The 13,568-nt window shown below is 32.6% G+C and overlaps 1 protein-coding gene across 1 annotated transcript in view; it reads right to left on the reverse strand.

Moving 5' to 3' along the window:
- Positions 1 to 13,568, reverse strand: part of PolZ1 (DNA polymerase zeta catalytic subunit) — a 160,590-nt gene that overhangs the window by 61,758 nt on the left and 85,264 nt on the right. The window contains exons 14-15 of the mRNA XM_085818620.1: positions 12,716 to 12,826; positions 5,912 to 7,513 (exon numbers count right to left, since the gene is read on the reverse strand). Of these exons, the coding sequence (XP_085674746.1) occupies positions 5,912 to 7,513; positions 12,716 to 12,826 (1,713 nt within the window). The remainder of the gene's footprint in view (positions 1 to 5,911; positions 7,514 to 12,715; positions 12,827 to 13,568) is intronic.

The following is a 13,568-nucleotide window of genomic DNA, read 5'->3' on the forward strand; positions in this document are numbered from 1 at the left end:
GTAAATTTTATATTTTGTTTGTAATCTACAGCCATAAATGACTAAATCCACTGCAAAAGGAAAGGAAAGTGCTCCTTGTACTATTCACCAGAGAAATTCTTGAAAAATATCAGTGTTGTAAAATAGCTCATACAGATTGCATTCAGTTTAAAGTGCAATTTCTTTTCTGATCACAAACAAGTTTACTTCCTTCAAATTACCAGCTTTCAGATTACCTTTGACGTAAGCAAATAAACATTTGATAATAAAATACATATCTAGTTCATGATACAACTGTATTACAGCTCATCCATTTCAAATCATTGCCCCATATTGCAAGGCACACATAAGACATCTTTATATTAAAGCAACAAACTTGCACAGTACGCCCACCCAAATTGTTCAACTAACAGTGGCTACATTACCTAATTGATTTGTGATAAAAGACCATTCAAATAATTCTTGGTAGGATTCCCAGATATATGTTCTTATATGAATACAGTTTCTTCCTGTATATTGAAATATCTTTAAAGTTTGTAAATATATCTCTGCGTATATTTGTGTATAAAAATAAGGGATCACAGCAAATTCTAATTTGCAAAAGTTCCTTAACTCTTCATTTTAATCTGGATACTTCTCCTGACCTAAAAATAATAACTGCTTGCAATAAATCATTTTAAGCTGCATTAAACTACAATTAATTCACGTCATATGATCTTATATAATATTGCTGATACAGGTACTCACATACCATTTTGGGAATCATAACTTTTTTATTTTTCTCCTACGCTTTTGTTGTCGCTTACTACATTCTTTTTTATAATAATTTAAACAGAAAAAAAAAAAAAAAAAGCAAGAATCAATTTTTTGTATTATAATATATTTTTTTCTCTCTAGCAAGTAGTTGTAGTTATTATAAACCAATAATAATTGTTGCCTACACTTTCTTTTGAATACATTCTTGCTATGCTTAATGTCAGCTAAAATGTTGCTGCTCATATCTTTCTTTCATCTAGTATATTTATAATAAGATGTAAGAAAAATACAAATGTGTGAGAACAAGGGTGCAAATAAATGGTAAATGCACGTCTAACATATCATCTCAAATCTAATTTTGTTTACAGATAAAATGCGATAATTCAATACGACAGCTACATCTAAGTGCAGCGATATAGTTATGCATATCAGTAGCATCACAATCTACAACACTAGCCATGAATGAAATGTAGTAAAAATTGGCAGTTTGTAAAGTTTATGTAATTTTCTAACAGTTAATCTTTAGTTAAAAGTTACTTTTCTATCTTCCTGAATTTCAGCTTACAACTTCCAGCCAGAATGTATTTCCAGAATCGTGTTTGAATATAAATGAAGAAAAGTATTTAACTGTTAAGTTCTACTGACTTCGTGAGAGAGCCAGTGATTCTGACTAGTGCGTGTTCGCCTTTTTAGGCTACTCTATCTCTTAAGCTATTATTAGGCTCGGCTGTACTTTAGGCCCTTGATAGTTTCAACGTTAGTTAGCATTAAGGGGGCCAACTCTTAGAATCTTGATAGCTTCAACGTTAGTCGGCTATGTCTTTTTAGTTAAGTTTTATTGATTATTATTCCTGAGTTCAAGCCCAAGTGAAGGCTTCATTGTAACTTTAAGAAGGAGTTGTCTGTTAACTTTATTTTGAATAATAAAAGGTAATTGAACCTTCTCACGTTTTGTTCTCTGTTTCATGAACTCAAGCGATTATTTGCTTATCAGTTCTTAAGGTTCCTCAATTTAACTGTAACTTAAAGGTACTCAGGTTGGAATCTTACAAGTTAAGAAAGCATTTTTGAAAGCTAATATGCACTACCATGGAAAAATAAAAGAAAAACAACAAAATAAAACAGAATCGTTGCTGGTCCCATAGAAAGATCTCGACTTTTTAAGAGGAAATGGAATCTCTCCATACAACCATCAACAATTTATGAAAATTTCGTTTCAAAATCTCACAAATCCAAAAAAAAAAAAAAAAAAAAAAAAAAAAAAACTTTAACTAACAATTTAACATATCTGAATCCCATCTCATAAATTCAATTCGCAGGACTCTATACAACCATTAACAATTTATGAAAAGTTCGTTTCATAATCTCACAAATCCCCCCTAAAAAACCCTTTAACTAATAATTTAACACATCTGAATCTCATCTCATAAATTCAATTCGCAAGATAGTTCCCCAGCAGGCTGCCAGACCATTTCAATCAATAAAAATCAAAAGCACACAGAGTAATCATACAGCACAATACTTAAAACAAAAAGGAATAAAAATTTAAATAAAAATGAAAGAAAGAACTAAAGAGTTACACAAAAACAGTTAAAGTTTTACAAAAAAGGTCAAAATTAATTTTAAACTCTATTTACATATGACTACAGCAAAAGAAAGTTGAAAATGGTGCCACAAGAGAAATAAGTGTCTGACGCTAAGGGTTGCCAAGAGTAAAGCAAAATGCACCAGTTGGCTGGATTTGAAATTGGAAGGGGTGCTTCTGGCATGAATTTTCTTTTGGTGTGACAAAACAGCAAACAGATTAGAAAACTGAATTTAAAGAACTATAAAAGATGTTTTAACTGTACAATTAAGAAAAGAGAATAACTAGAATTTTAGAATTAATTCTGACTGTGAATCAAGGGAAAAATTTTTTTACAGCGATAATATTTTTACGTTGAAAAAAGGTAGCAGCCAGAATATTTACAATTTTTTTTTTTATACAGTTTAATTACAAAATATACAAATCTTTAAATCTCCAGATATTTTCTTTTGTCCTCCCACAGGTTTGAGACGAGCTTATCACTACTTGTTAGCTTAAAGCTTAGATAAGGTATTTAAAAGCAGCTTTATTAAGATAATAGTTGATAAAAGTTGTGGTAATGTTTTTGTTTTAGCACTTGTGTTAAGTAAAACAATCTCTTAAGTCATGAACATCTGTGCATAGTCTTTTAAATTATGTATTAATTTGGTTGAGTATTGTATTACCAATAATTTACTGAGAGATACTGGAGTTCCAGTTATTAAGTTTAATTATAGAAAATTAAAGATTCTTCTTTTGCCCAAAACTTTCTCTTATAGAGTCTCTCTTTCTGAGTAGTGTGCAGTTGGGCATTATCCTTCTGATAAAGGGCATTGGGCAATCTCTGAGGGTAGGGAAGTGTCCCCGGCTGCAGCACATTATCCACGTACCATTGGGCCGTCATAGTGCCCTGGAATCGTACGTAATTGTACCCCAAACCATGGTGTTAAGTTGTCATGCAGTGGGGCATTCGATAACTGCTGCCAGATTGGACCTGTCTCCATATCAACACCAAACTCGCACGGGACGGCTATCATTGGAAAAACAGAAGCGTGACTCATCTGAGAACATGACCCTGAGCCATTCCACCATCCCCATCGCTCGAGCCGGCACCATTGCAGATGTTGCTGTCTATGGTAATCTTCTTAACAGATGCCACGAGTGGAGGCCACTAGCAACCAATTGACGATATGGGAACATTCAGGGGATCTTGAACATATGCTGCAAAATGGAGACAGAAGTGGCTGCTTCATTGCTTGTCAGTGTATGTATTGATCCACGCGTGCTGACGTCACTCTGGCTGCACAGGCACATCTCGAACTTGCCACATTTCCCTGTTCTAACAATTGTTGCTACAGCCTGTGCACTTTGGACGTGTCCAGGTGTGTGCCAGCTGAGATTTGTTGTATGGACCAGCCTGTCCTTCTCAGTCCGGTCACCAAGCCAGTCATAAAATCGTCTGTCTGCTGGAACTGCCTCTGTTGATGATGGCTTGACATTCTCTGCTATTACATGTGTCCTCTGAGACAAGAACAAATTTTCTTAGCAGAAATAATGGCACAAAAATTGAACATTCTACAGGTTCCTTCCCTTAAATCTTCTTCAACATGTGCTGGAGAGGTGCACATTTCACATAACTCGGTAACTTGCATCCATTCTGAAATTTGCATAATTTTTGGGCCACTCCTTTTTGGTGTTACATTTTCAATGTTGGATAGTGTATATATAGATCATGCTATTCTATTTCTTGTTGACCCTTATTCGTTTTATTAATTTTTAAGCAAAAAGGAATTTATTTTGGAATTTTTCTATTGCATCAAAATTATTAAATGTAATAATATCATCAATATACCTGTAGGTGTTAGCAAAAAGTTTTAAATAAGTTTGGTCCAGACTGTTGAAACTTAAATTCTTGAGTAAATATGAAGATGCCAGAAAATTGTGTCAGGAGTTTCATTCCCATAAGAATGCCATTTACTTGTTTAAAACTGTGTTATGAAATTTAATATAGTTATAAAATAATGTGCATTCAAGGTAAGTTGTCCATTTATCTATTGTAATTATTGTGAGCATTTCTCAAAACAAGTTGGGAAGTTGTGGGAGACTATTGTAAATTTCTTGTAACGGTAAACTAGCATATAAATTCTCAAAATCATAATAGTTAATTTATTTCAAGTTCTTTAATAGTAGAAATGATGGTAAACCTATTATTAATGCTCCAACAAAACTTGGGTTCTTTTCTAGCAGAGTTAAAAATAAAATTATTAATTCTTTTAAGCTGTTATGCAAATAAGTAGTCAATGTTCATTTATAATTTTTAATTTCACTGGAGATAAATCTGAATTTAAGTAGTTTTATGGAATTTGAGAATACCACAGAGGTTAAAAAATCTATTACATTCATTGAGAAAAGAAATTTCACGTTTGCTTTATCTTGTTAATAAATGGATTTTCTTTTTCAGTAGTTATTTAATGGGTTGATGGAGTTCAGTACCTAGGTTGATGTTAATTTTTTTTTTCAAACAATACTGAAGTTATTACTCACCTTATCTGTTTTTGTGATATTAAATTTCTATTTAAGAGCAAGAATCACACCTTGAAGTTTGTTTCTATTTAAATTTTGTGAAAACTGTTGTTTGATGTTGTCATAAAATTTTACTTTCCATTCTAAGAATGTATTGAATGGAAACTGAAGTTTATAACCTATTTTTTACAGCATTTAAATTTTTTTATGCTGTAGACAGACCTACATTTAGAACCTAATTTCATAACTTCTTTTAACTGTTGAACTTGGATAAATACGTCCAATGCTTAAATTACGTCTAATGCTTTGTTTATGGTGTTAATTGTTTTAGATTTTTATTGATTCAAATGGTCTGGCAGCACATAGCAGAATTATCTTGCAAACTAAAATTATAAGAAGAAATTTGGATATGTTAAATTGCTAGTTAAGGGGATTTTTTCGGATTTACGACATGATGAAACACACTTTTCATGAACTGTTGATAGTTGTACGGAAAGATTTAAATTCTCCTTGAAAAGTTGGGATTTTTCTATGGAACCAGTAATGATTTTTCTGTTTCATTTTTTTCCAATAATGCATATTAGCTTTCTTAATTGCCAATTCTTACAATAACAGCATGCATTTCCTTTCTAAATTTCACTTTGAATTTCCTAGCAGATGATTTCCTTTATTTTCTCTATTACTGTATTGAATTAAATAATATTTTTGCAGCAATCGTACAGGACTTTTCTTTTTGGTCCTTCAGAATAAATTTTCACTAAATTTAAGGTTTTTTGCTTATGTATATATATATATATATATATAAGCAAAAAACCTTAAATAAATATGACCTTAAAAACCTTAAATATATATAAGCAAAAAACCTTAATAAAATTCAAATGATATCTCAGTATAAAGTAAATATATGTATTACATGTCAAAATACATTATTATACAGGAAAATTCATTAAAATACATGGAATTTTTATACAAAATTGCTGAAAAAAAAAAAAAAAAAAAAAAAAAAAGAAGTATCATTTATCAGATTGATAAAGCAAATTATAAAAATACAGAAAAATGAATGAAATAGAAGTTTTAGACATAGTATACCTTTTCGAACTTTAGTTTTACAGGCTTGGGATTTGTAGAAGTAACAGCATCTGCAATTTCTTGTCCTAGTTTGAAAGCTTCATCTTTACTTCTCCCAGGTAACAGAATAAAAAGACTATCAGTATCACCATATACAACTTTAGCTTTCCACTCAGGTGTATTTTCAATAAGTTGAATTGCTCTCTCAAGAGTTTCACGTGCTTTGCCAACAATGCTGTCAGCAACCTCAACACTTGGCATTCTTCCAGAAAAACTGGCACCAGTATAACCATATGTTACATTAGCAATTAATTTTAAGCCCAACTGACGGGCATCTAAAAGTTTCTTTAAAGCTACATTATCCTTAACTTTTTTCATAGATTGTTTTACCATGACTCTTGTTTTTAATATTTCTTCAAGCATTACAGGAAGAATACCACGGCGAATATTGGACTTGACAAAAGCTATTCCCGTTGGAGAAATATGAATGTCATTCTGAAGTTTATGAAGTGTGGTATCAGATATATTTAAGGAAGTGCATCCAAATTCAAAAGGCACATTTTTACCAAAATGTTCAACCCTACCAAGGCACGTTGAAAAGCAGTAATTATAAGCTATGACCATTGAAGGATACAAAGACTGAAAGTCTAATACAACTACAGGGTCAATATAAAATCGAGACTCGGGTTCTAAAATTAAAGGAACACATTCTGGAGCACGAGCGTGAGATCGCTGATGGACTGAGGGAGAAACTGGGATGTATGATAACGGAGCAGCTGTTCGTAACATCATAGACTCAACTCGGAACTGGGAACCTCTACTCAATACTTCATAGAACTGAATCCCAAAAAGCCGAGCTAATTCACTCGTGCGACCAATGATATCCAACTTTTCAAGAAATTGGAGACAGCCTCTCACTCTGATGCTATAATAATGAATGACTTTTTCTTTCTGAGATCCAAGAAACCAACGAGTTAGGTCATGAAACGTATACAGTGGTGTGCGTCGGTGCAAAACATGATAATATACATTCTCAAAAGTATATACATTGAGAGTGATTTCTTTTCGAATTAGGCGCCAAACATTGAGAACAATTCTACCACAGATAGATATTTCACTCAGATCAGCAGTTTGATCAGTAACAGTATGATCATGTTCAACATGCACAATTTTACTTTCTTTTTTGTCAATTACTCGAGATAGCATTGCATTTAAGTTCATATTTAAACTTTGTGCTCTCTCTGTAAGATAACCCCAGGATGCCATTTGTATTTCATAGCCAATCAAGATATCAGGATCCCACTCCATCACTATACTTGCAAGTTTTTCAAATAATAAACTTTCACTTTCAACACAAAAAACATGACAATTTTTGTTAGAAGATGTAAGAAGAAGGCAATTATTAAATGATGCATATACTTTCTGCATAGAACTTTGAGAGTTTTCAGTCAAGAAGGATTGTCCATTCACTATAATGCCAACTACTTCTTCTTGTTCATTGACACCAATATCATTACAAATACAAAAGAATATTGCAGCCACTGCATCAAATTTGGGGTCAGGTAGCAGATCATTTCGAGTATTCACATGAACTTCTAGGCTCATAACAGTCAGATGCTGTATCTGAAACAAACAGAAAGGGAAAAAAAAATTGAAAATACACTTAGCAAAAATGTTTTATCTTGAGTTAAAAATATGTTATTTAATATTATAAAATAAATAATAATAAATAATAAGATAAAATATGTTATTTAATATAGTTAAAATATGTTATTTAATGATACACATCATCTGTTCCAAAAGAAACTGAATGATTAATTTTTTTTTTTTTACTTGAACATAAATGCAATTATAGTTTATTAAATTTAAATATGTTCAAAAATGACATTATCTTTATATGCATGAATGAATTTATAGACTTCTTTGTGAGCTATTATAATTTTATGAATTGGGTGGAATGAAACATATCATCATAACATATAAATACACAAGGAGAGTTAAAAAAAATTCAATGAAAAAAAAAAAAAAAAAAAGATGGCTTATTTAATACAGAATGTGATCTTCCCTGATTTCTAAACACTATCACAATGCATTTTTCATACCGGCAATAACATCATTAACCACAGTTTGGGGAATTATGTTCCTTTCTATGATAATGCAGTCTTCAGAGCATTTACAACTCTAGAAGGAGGATGTCTCTTTGCAATTGCTTTTCCAAGGTAGTTCGATAAGTTCTCTAACAGATTAAGATCAGGCGATTTTACTGGCAATGTTATTTGCTCAATGTCTTCACTTTCAAGGAATTCATCAATAAAGATTGTTTGATGTGGAGAAGCATTATCCTCCATAAATAAAAAGTCAGATACATATGCACCTCTGAAAAGTCTTACATCAAGTTTTAAGACCACATTCTAATATCTTTGGCTGGTTATAAATATGCTGTTGAAAATAAGTAAAGGTATATGTCCATCATTCATTATTCCTCCCTATACCATCAAACCTGCATTACTGAAACGGTCACACTGAATAATGTTCAAAAGAAGATATCGTGTTCCTGACTCCTTCCAGATGTAAACATATTTAGAATCAAATGCTAAACTAAGCCTCGACTCATCAATAAAGAGAACATGAGATCATTTCTGTTCACTTCAATTCTGATGTTCTTTGTATAAATTAAAGCAATCCCTGTTTGTAATGAAGACAGTTGGCTCTTCGCTTTCTGGCATAAAAGCCTTTTTTGTTAAGCCTTCTATATACAGTTTACCATGCTACAACAGCTGCAGTGGTGGCTTCAAGCTCTGAACTTAACTGCCAACCAACAGACTTCCTTTCACAAGAGGGAGTTGTTGCCAGATATTGATCTGAGATGCAGTTATTCATTGATAACCTTGTCCAGGCCTTCTTACAATACTTTCAGAGTTCTGAAATTGTTTCCATTACAGAAATTCACTCAGATATTCACTTTGTGAAAAGTGCTTTATTTACTGTTAGGTGGCGTAATGCCTTGAATTGCATTTATTGGTCAATTTATTGCAGTAACTGCTGATAAATTTTGATTGGATAATATTAATTAGCTTGCCCACATATGCTACAAAAATAGATTACATCGATTAGATATTTCATGGAGTAGCACTTTCTTGGGGTATGTAAAGATCAATTTGGACATACGTGTACATTGACTTTCAAAAGTTAAGCATGCAATGCAAATTAGCAATTATCAAATATGTAGCTGAATTTGAGCAACTGAAAATTTTTGCAAATATTATATGTTACAGCTAATCATGCCTGACTGTCCAAACATATGTAATTAGGCAGCTATTGAAGATGCCAGCATTCTGATGGCTACAGTAGGTTAATTTAAGTGTTAATATGAAGTATTTATAACTTTGCAGGACAATTTTTGATGCTATTCATGTTTTTTAGGCTAAAAGAAGATAAATGGTAAAAAGTGTTGATTTGCTGTCAGATGACTCGAAGCAGGATAATCCATCAAAGACACCGCTCTTTTCTTTGCCATAGACCATTCAGTAATTTCTTGAACATGTAAATAATTATAAATATATCAAACAGTTGTTTGGAGACCTGCACCCAGTCGATAAAAGGTTACCACCCATTCTGAAGACCAGTATACTGCTATAGTAGTCAAGTAGAATTGACAAGTAACTTCCATAGCTAATACATCCATGGTTGCAGCATTACTTGGTAACACAGTATCTGCCAGTACTGTACAACGAAGCTTTCACATGAAATGACTATTTGCCCACGTACCAAGCATTTGTTTATTCTACTAACCATACAGTGTAGAAGGACAAGATTTAAGTTGGTGTCATCAATATCTCAATTAAACTGTTTCAAAATGGCAGAACATCCTGCTTAAGGATGAATCCAGATTTGCCCTAGAACTGGATGACATTTGGATGTAAAGGTCTGTGTAAAAAGAAGCATGTGAAATTAGGCCCAGAACATAACTGAAAACCATGCACTCAGAGATGGCAGTATTATAGTGTTGGCTGTTGTTTCAATGGGACATGGCACTTGGCTGCACATCTTCAAATGTGATTCTGTGGCAGCGTGCTATCCAAAATAAGTCCTACACCTCGTTGGTCCTGATTTCCTTTTTATGCATAATTATGCCCCTCCAAATCAAGCCATCAACATTAACAATTACCTAAAGAGTAATGGCATTTCTCACATGGAGTGGCCATCATATTACTCTGACCTTACCACTTAAGAAATTTTTGTGATACTCTCAGGCATGCTCTCTTTGCATGTTTACTTTCTCCAACCAGTTTCAGACAACTGGACACTGCCCTAATGAAGAAATGGCTATAACTAACAATTTTGATCACTGGCCACCTGATTGAAAGTAAGGCAAATTGTTGTAAAATTTGGATGAAAATCTGGAGTGGTCATACACCTTACTAATGTATGTTTTGTTTGTTTTTAGCTTTCAATAGCAGTTTTTAATGATCGTTTAAACATCAGTTTTTTAATGATCCTTTAAACATCAATTTCTAAATGACCCAAATGTGATATCCTCATGTAATTTATGAAAATTAAATACTGTTTTCATCTTTGTACATAATGCATGTTTTCTTTCATGCATAAACACATTTGTTACCTTCATGTATAAGGTATCTCCTCCTCCTTCCAGCATGCCTTCATGGTGTAATGGTAGCACACTCGTCGTATATTCGAGAGGTCCAGGTTTGAGTCTTGGCAAAGGCATTGCATATTTCTCATGTCTCCTGCTTTGAAAAACCTAATGATTCTACACATGTGCAATTTTTATTAATTAAAGGTTACTTTTACCTTTCTGTTGATTTTGCCTTTGCATCCTTAACTTTTGTAAGCCATTGTAGCTGCCTTGAGATAAAATATAGCTGTACCAGGCATTGCAGCCACTCTTAATAACGGTGAAATAATCGTCATCTGGAAAGTAGCTCAAACCTATCATAGCAGCTGCCGGAACTTTTCCAAAAAATTCCCCTTGACTGGAGCTTTAACAAATAAAAAAAATCATACACAGCCAAATCAAGGACATAGGGCTGATGAGGAAGCACTGCAACATTTTTTTTGCAATTTTTAAAATTGTAAGGGGGTGTTCCCCCCACCTCACCGTCATGACCTGCAAATATTATGGGTACCATCAAATATTGTCACAACCCTACTCACATGATGCACTGTTTGGCCTGTAGTTAAAAGCATTAGCCCAAACCTGATATACACCATAATGAACTATTTCAAAGTATGATAGAAATGAAGACCATTCTTTTTCCATCACACCAATGAAAAAAGGTAAAATCTTTAACACATCAGTAATGAGAATAGATGGAAACATCATGAAAGTATGAAAGAACTTTTAATGGAAATATATAGGGATGAAAACAAAGGGAGAAGAGTTTTAACACTTTCTGACCAGAATCACCAACCAATATAATTTTAGCCATCAAACAGAATTTAACAGAGGGAAAAATTTCCCTCCAGTTCGAGGGATCATCTGTAAGCTTACAGCAAATGTAAAGTTTTGCACAAATAACAATTTTTATCTTATGATTTGTTTACTTTATTTCAAAAAGTCTTTAGGTGCTCTTACCCATGAGAAGTCATTCACATTTGATATGCACAACGAGGATGATCCTTTCTAGTACTTTTTGGGAATACAAAATTTACCACTTTTTATAAATTCATAGTTCTTGGTAGAGAACAATTCTTTTACATGGGGATGGGAGCTTCATCCCTTAAAAGTTAAAGGACTTTTTTCCCAGAAAAAGGTAGATGTCAGAACTGATTTCTAAGACTTAAATTACTAAAATAATATTTTCGAGATAAAAGAATTTTCTGCCAAAATTGTGATTCTGTTACATAAAAGAAGTGCCAAGGAGGGCAATTTAGGGCTCTGGTAGAAATATAATTTATCTCAAAAATTGAGAAGTACTGGATTTGAGCTTCAATGCAATTTAAACTCTGCTTCAAACATAAGATGCAGCTAATATGTCTTATCCATTAGTGAGAAAGCAATGATTCTACACAGTAAATTTCACATTATTATAATACCAATACTGTACATGAAATAATATGACATACGGCATATTGTATTATTATTTGTTAATACTGATAATGTCTTGCTGTGCCAAGTTAATGAAACTTCTGAATTAATTTTATGTATGTAACATTCATATCTTGACCTACACAGTGTTCACTGTTATCCATGGTATGCCCTAGAATGAATTATCTGTGGTACTATTTTACATTCAACAATTACCCTATTTTACATATTGCAATTTCATGACAGCCAAACACTTTTTCTTAGATGTCTGATTACCTATGTACTTGCACCTGTATAAACCATACTCCTCTCAGATTTTTAAGTTAAAGGATATCCTACAAGGCCATTTGTCCTCAGTGCTCTACCTTTGATGAATGAATATATTGTCTCATCTGAAGTCCTGCACCCAAAGCAGCACTTTCGTAAGATCATTTTAACAACTGAAGCATTTCAGGAACAGATATACTGAATTTTATGCAAAGCTTTATCATGTAACACTTCTGAAGACTCTTCACCACACTCATGTATGACAAGACATAAAAACTACTTCACTGACTGCTAACATATAGACTGCTACAAAAAGGCATACTCCAATGAGGTCAAACTGTATACTTGGCTTCCCCTCCCTACATGCCTCAAATCCAATTTTCTTCCCTGACATTTCTGTAGAGTGTAAAAAATTAACCTCATTATATTTGGAACAGAGAGTGTAAGTAATTCACAGATTCAATTATTAAAGTTTATCAAAAATGTAAGAAGTATTAAACACATCTCACTTCATGTCTAACTTGCATGTTACCACTGTCTCCAATATTGACTTTGTAACCACCAGTATTCTCAAGAGTAGGTCCTTCAATCTGCGAGTAGGTTAAGTTTCCTGAGGTATCCTTTAAAGAAAAATGAAAGATATTTGCTAAGACTTTATCACAGCCTGGTTATCTATTTATTTTGCCCATATACATTCACTTATGGTCATACTGTTATAATCATTTTTAAAAAGTACCAATATCATACTTCTATTTTTAGATGTCTAAGATTATTTACAAAAGCCTTAATCTATCATTATAGGAAATATTTTATGATAATTACAATGAAAGTACAATCAAAACATTAAATAATTTCATAGATTTGTGCTGTATTAAAAAAATTCTTATTCAACAAAATACCTAATTTTTCTCACAAACCTAAACTAAAAAAAGGATGAAAATATTGACAAAGGTAGACAGAAATATTTCAGCAAATTCTAAACAGATGTTTGACAGTGATAGTTAATGTTTATTGTTTAGTTTCAGTTCAGTGCATATTAATCATAAACTGTGTGACAGTGAGTTATATGGTGTAAACTGCGAGTAGTGCATTTACGTGTAATGAAAACAGAAACCGAGTAGCATAATTTTATCATTTTTTTGTTTATATTAAACTAAGTTTGATATCAATGAAAAAATGTGCAGAGATGGATTCAAACAAAGGATGTGCTTAAGGAAACATTACAAAAATCAGCAATCATTTGGCAGAAAGACAAGGAAATACACCAATCTGAAACCAGATCTTTTCAGACATATCTGTGAAATTTGGGCAAATGGATTTTCTGAGTTAGATGAAATGATTCAGTTCAAAGACCAAAAGATT

This window comes from Stegodyphus dumicola, chromosome 6, assembly GCF_044657685.1.
Source record: "Stegodyphus dumicola isolate Sdum_Otavi_A_Nest chromosome 6, ASM4465768v1".
In the NCBI taxonomy this organism is placed as follows: Eukaryota; Metazoa; Arthropoda; class Arachnida; order Araneae; family Eresidae; genus Stegodyphus; species Stegodyphus dumicola.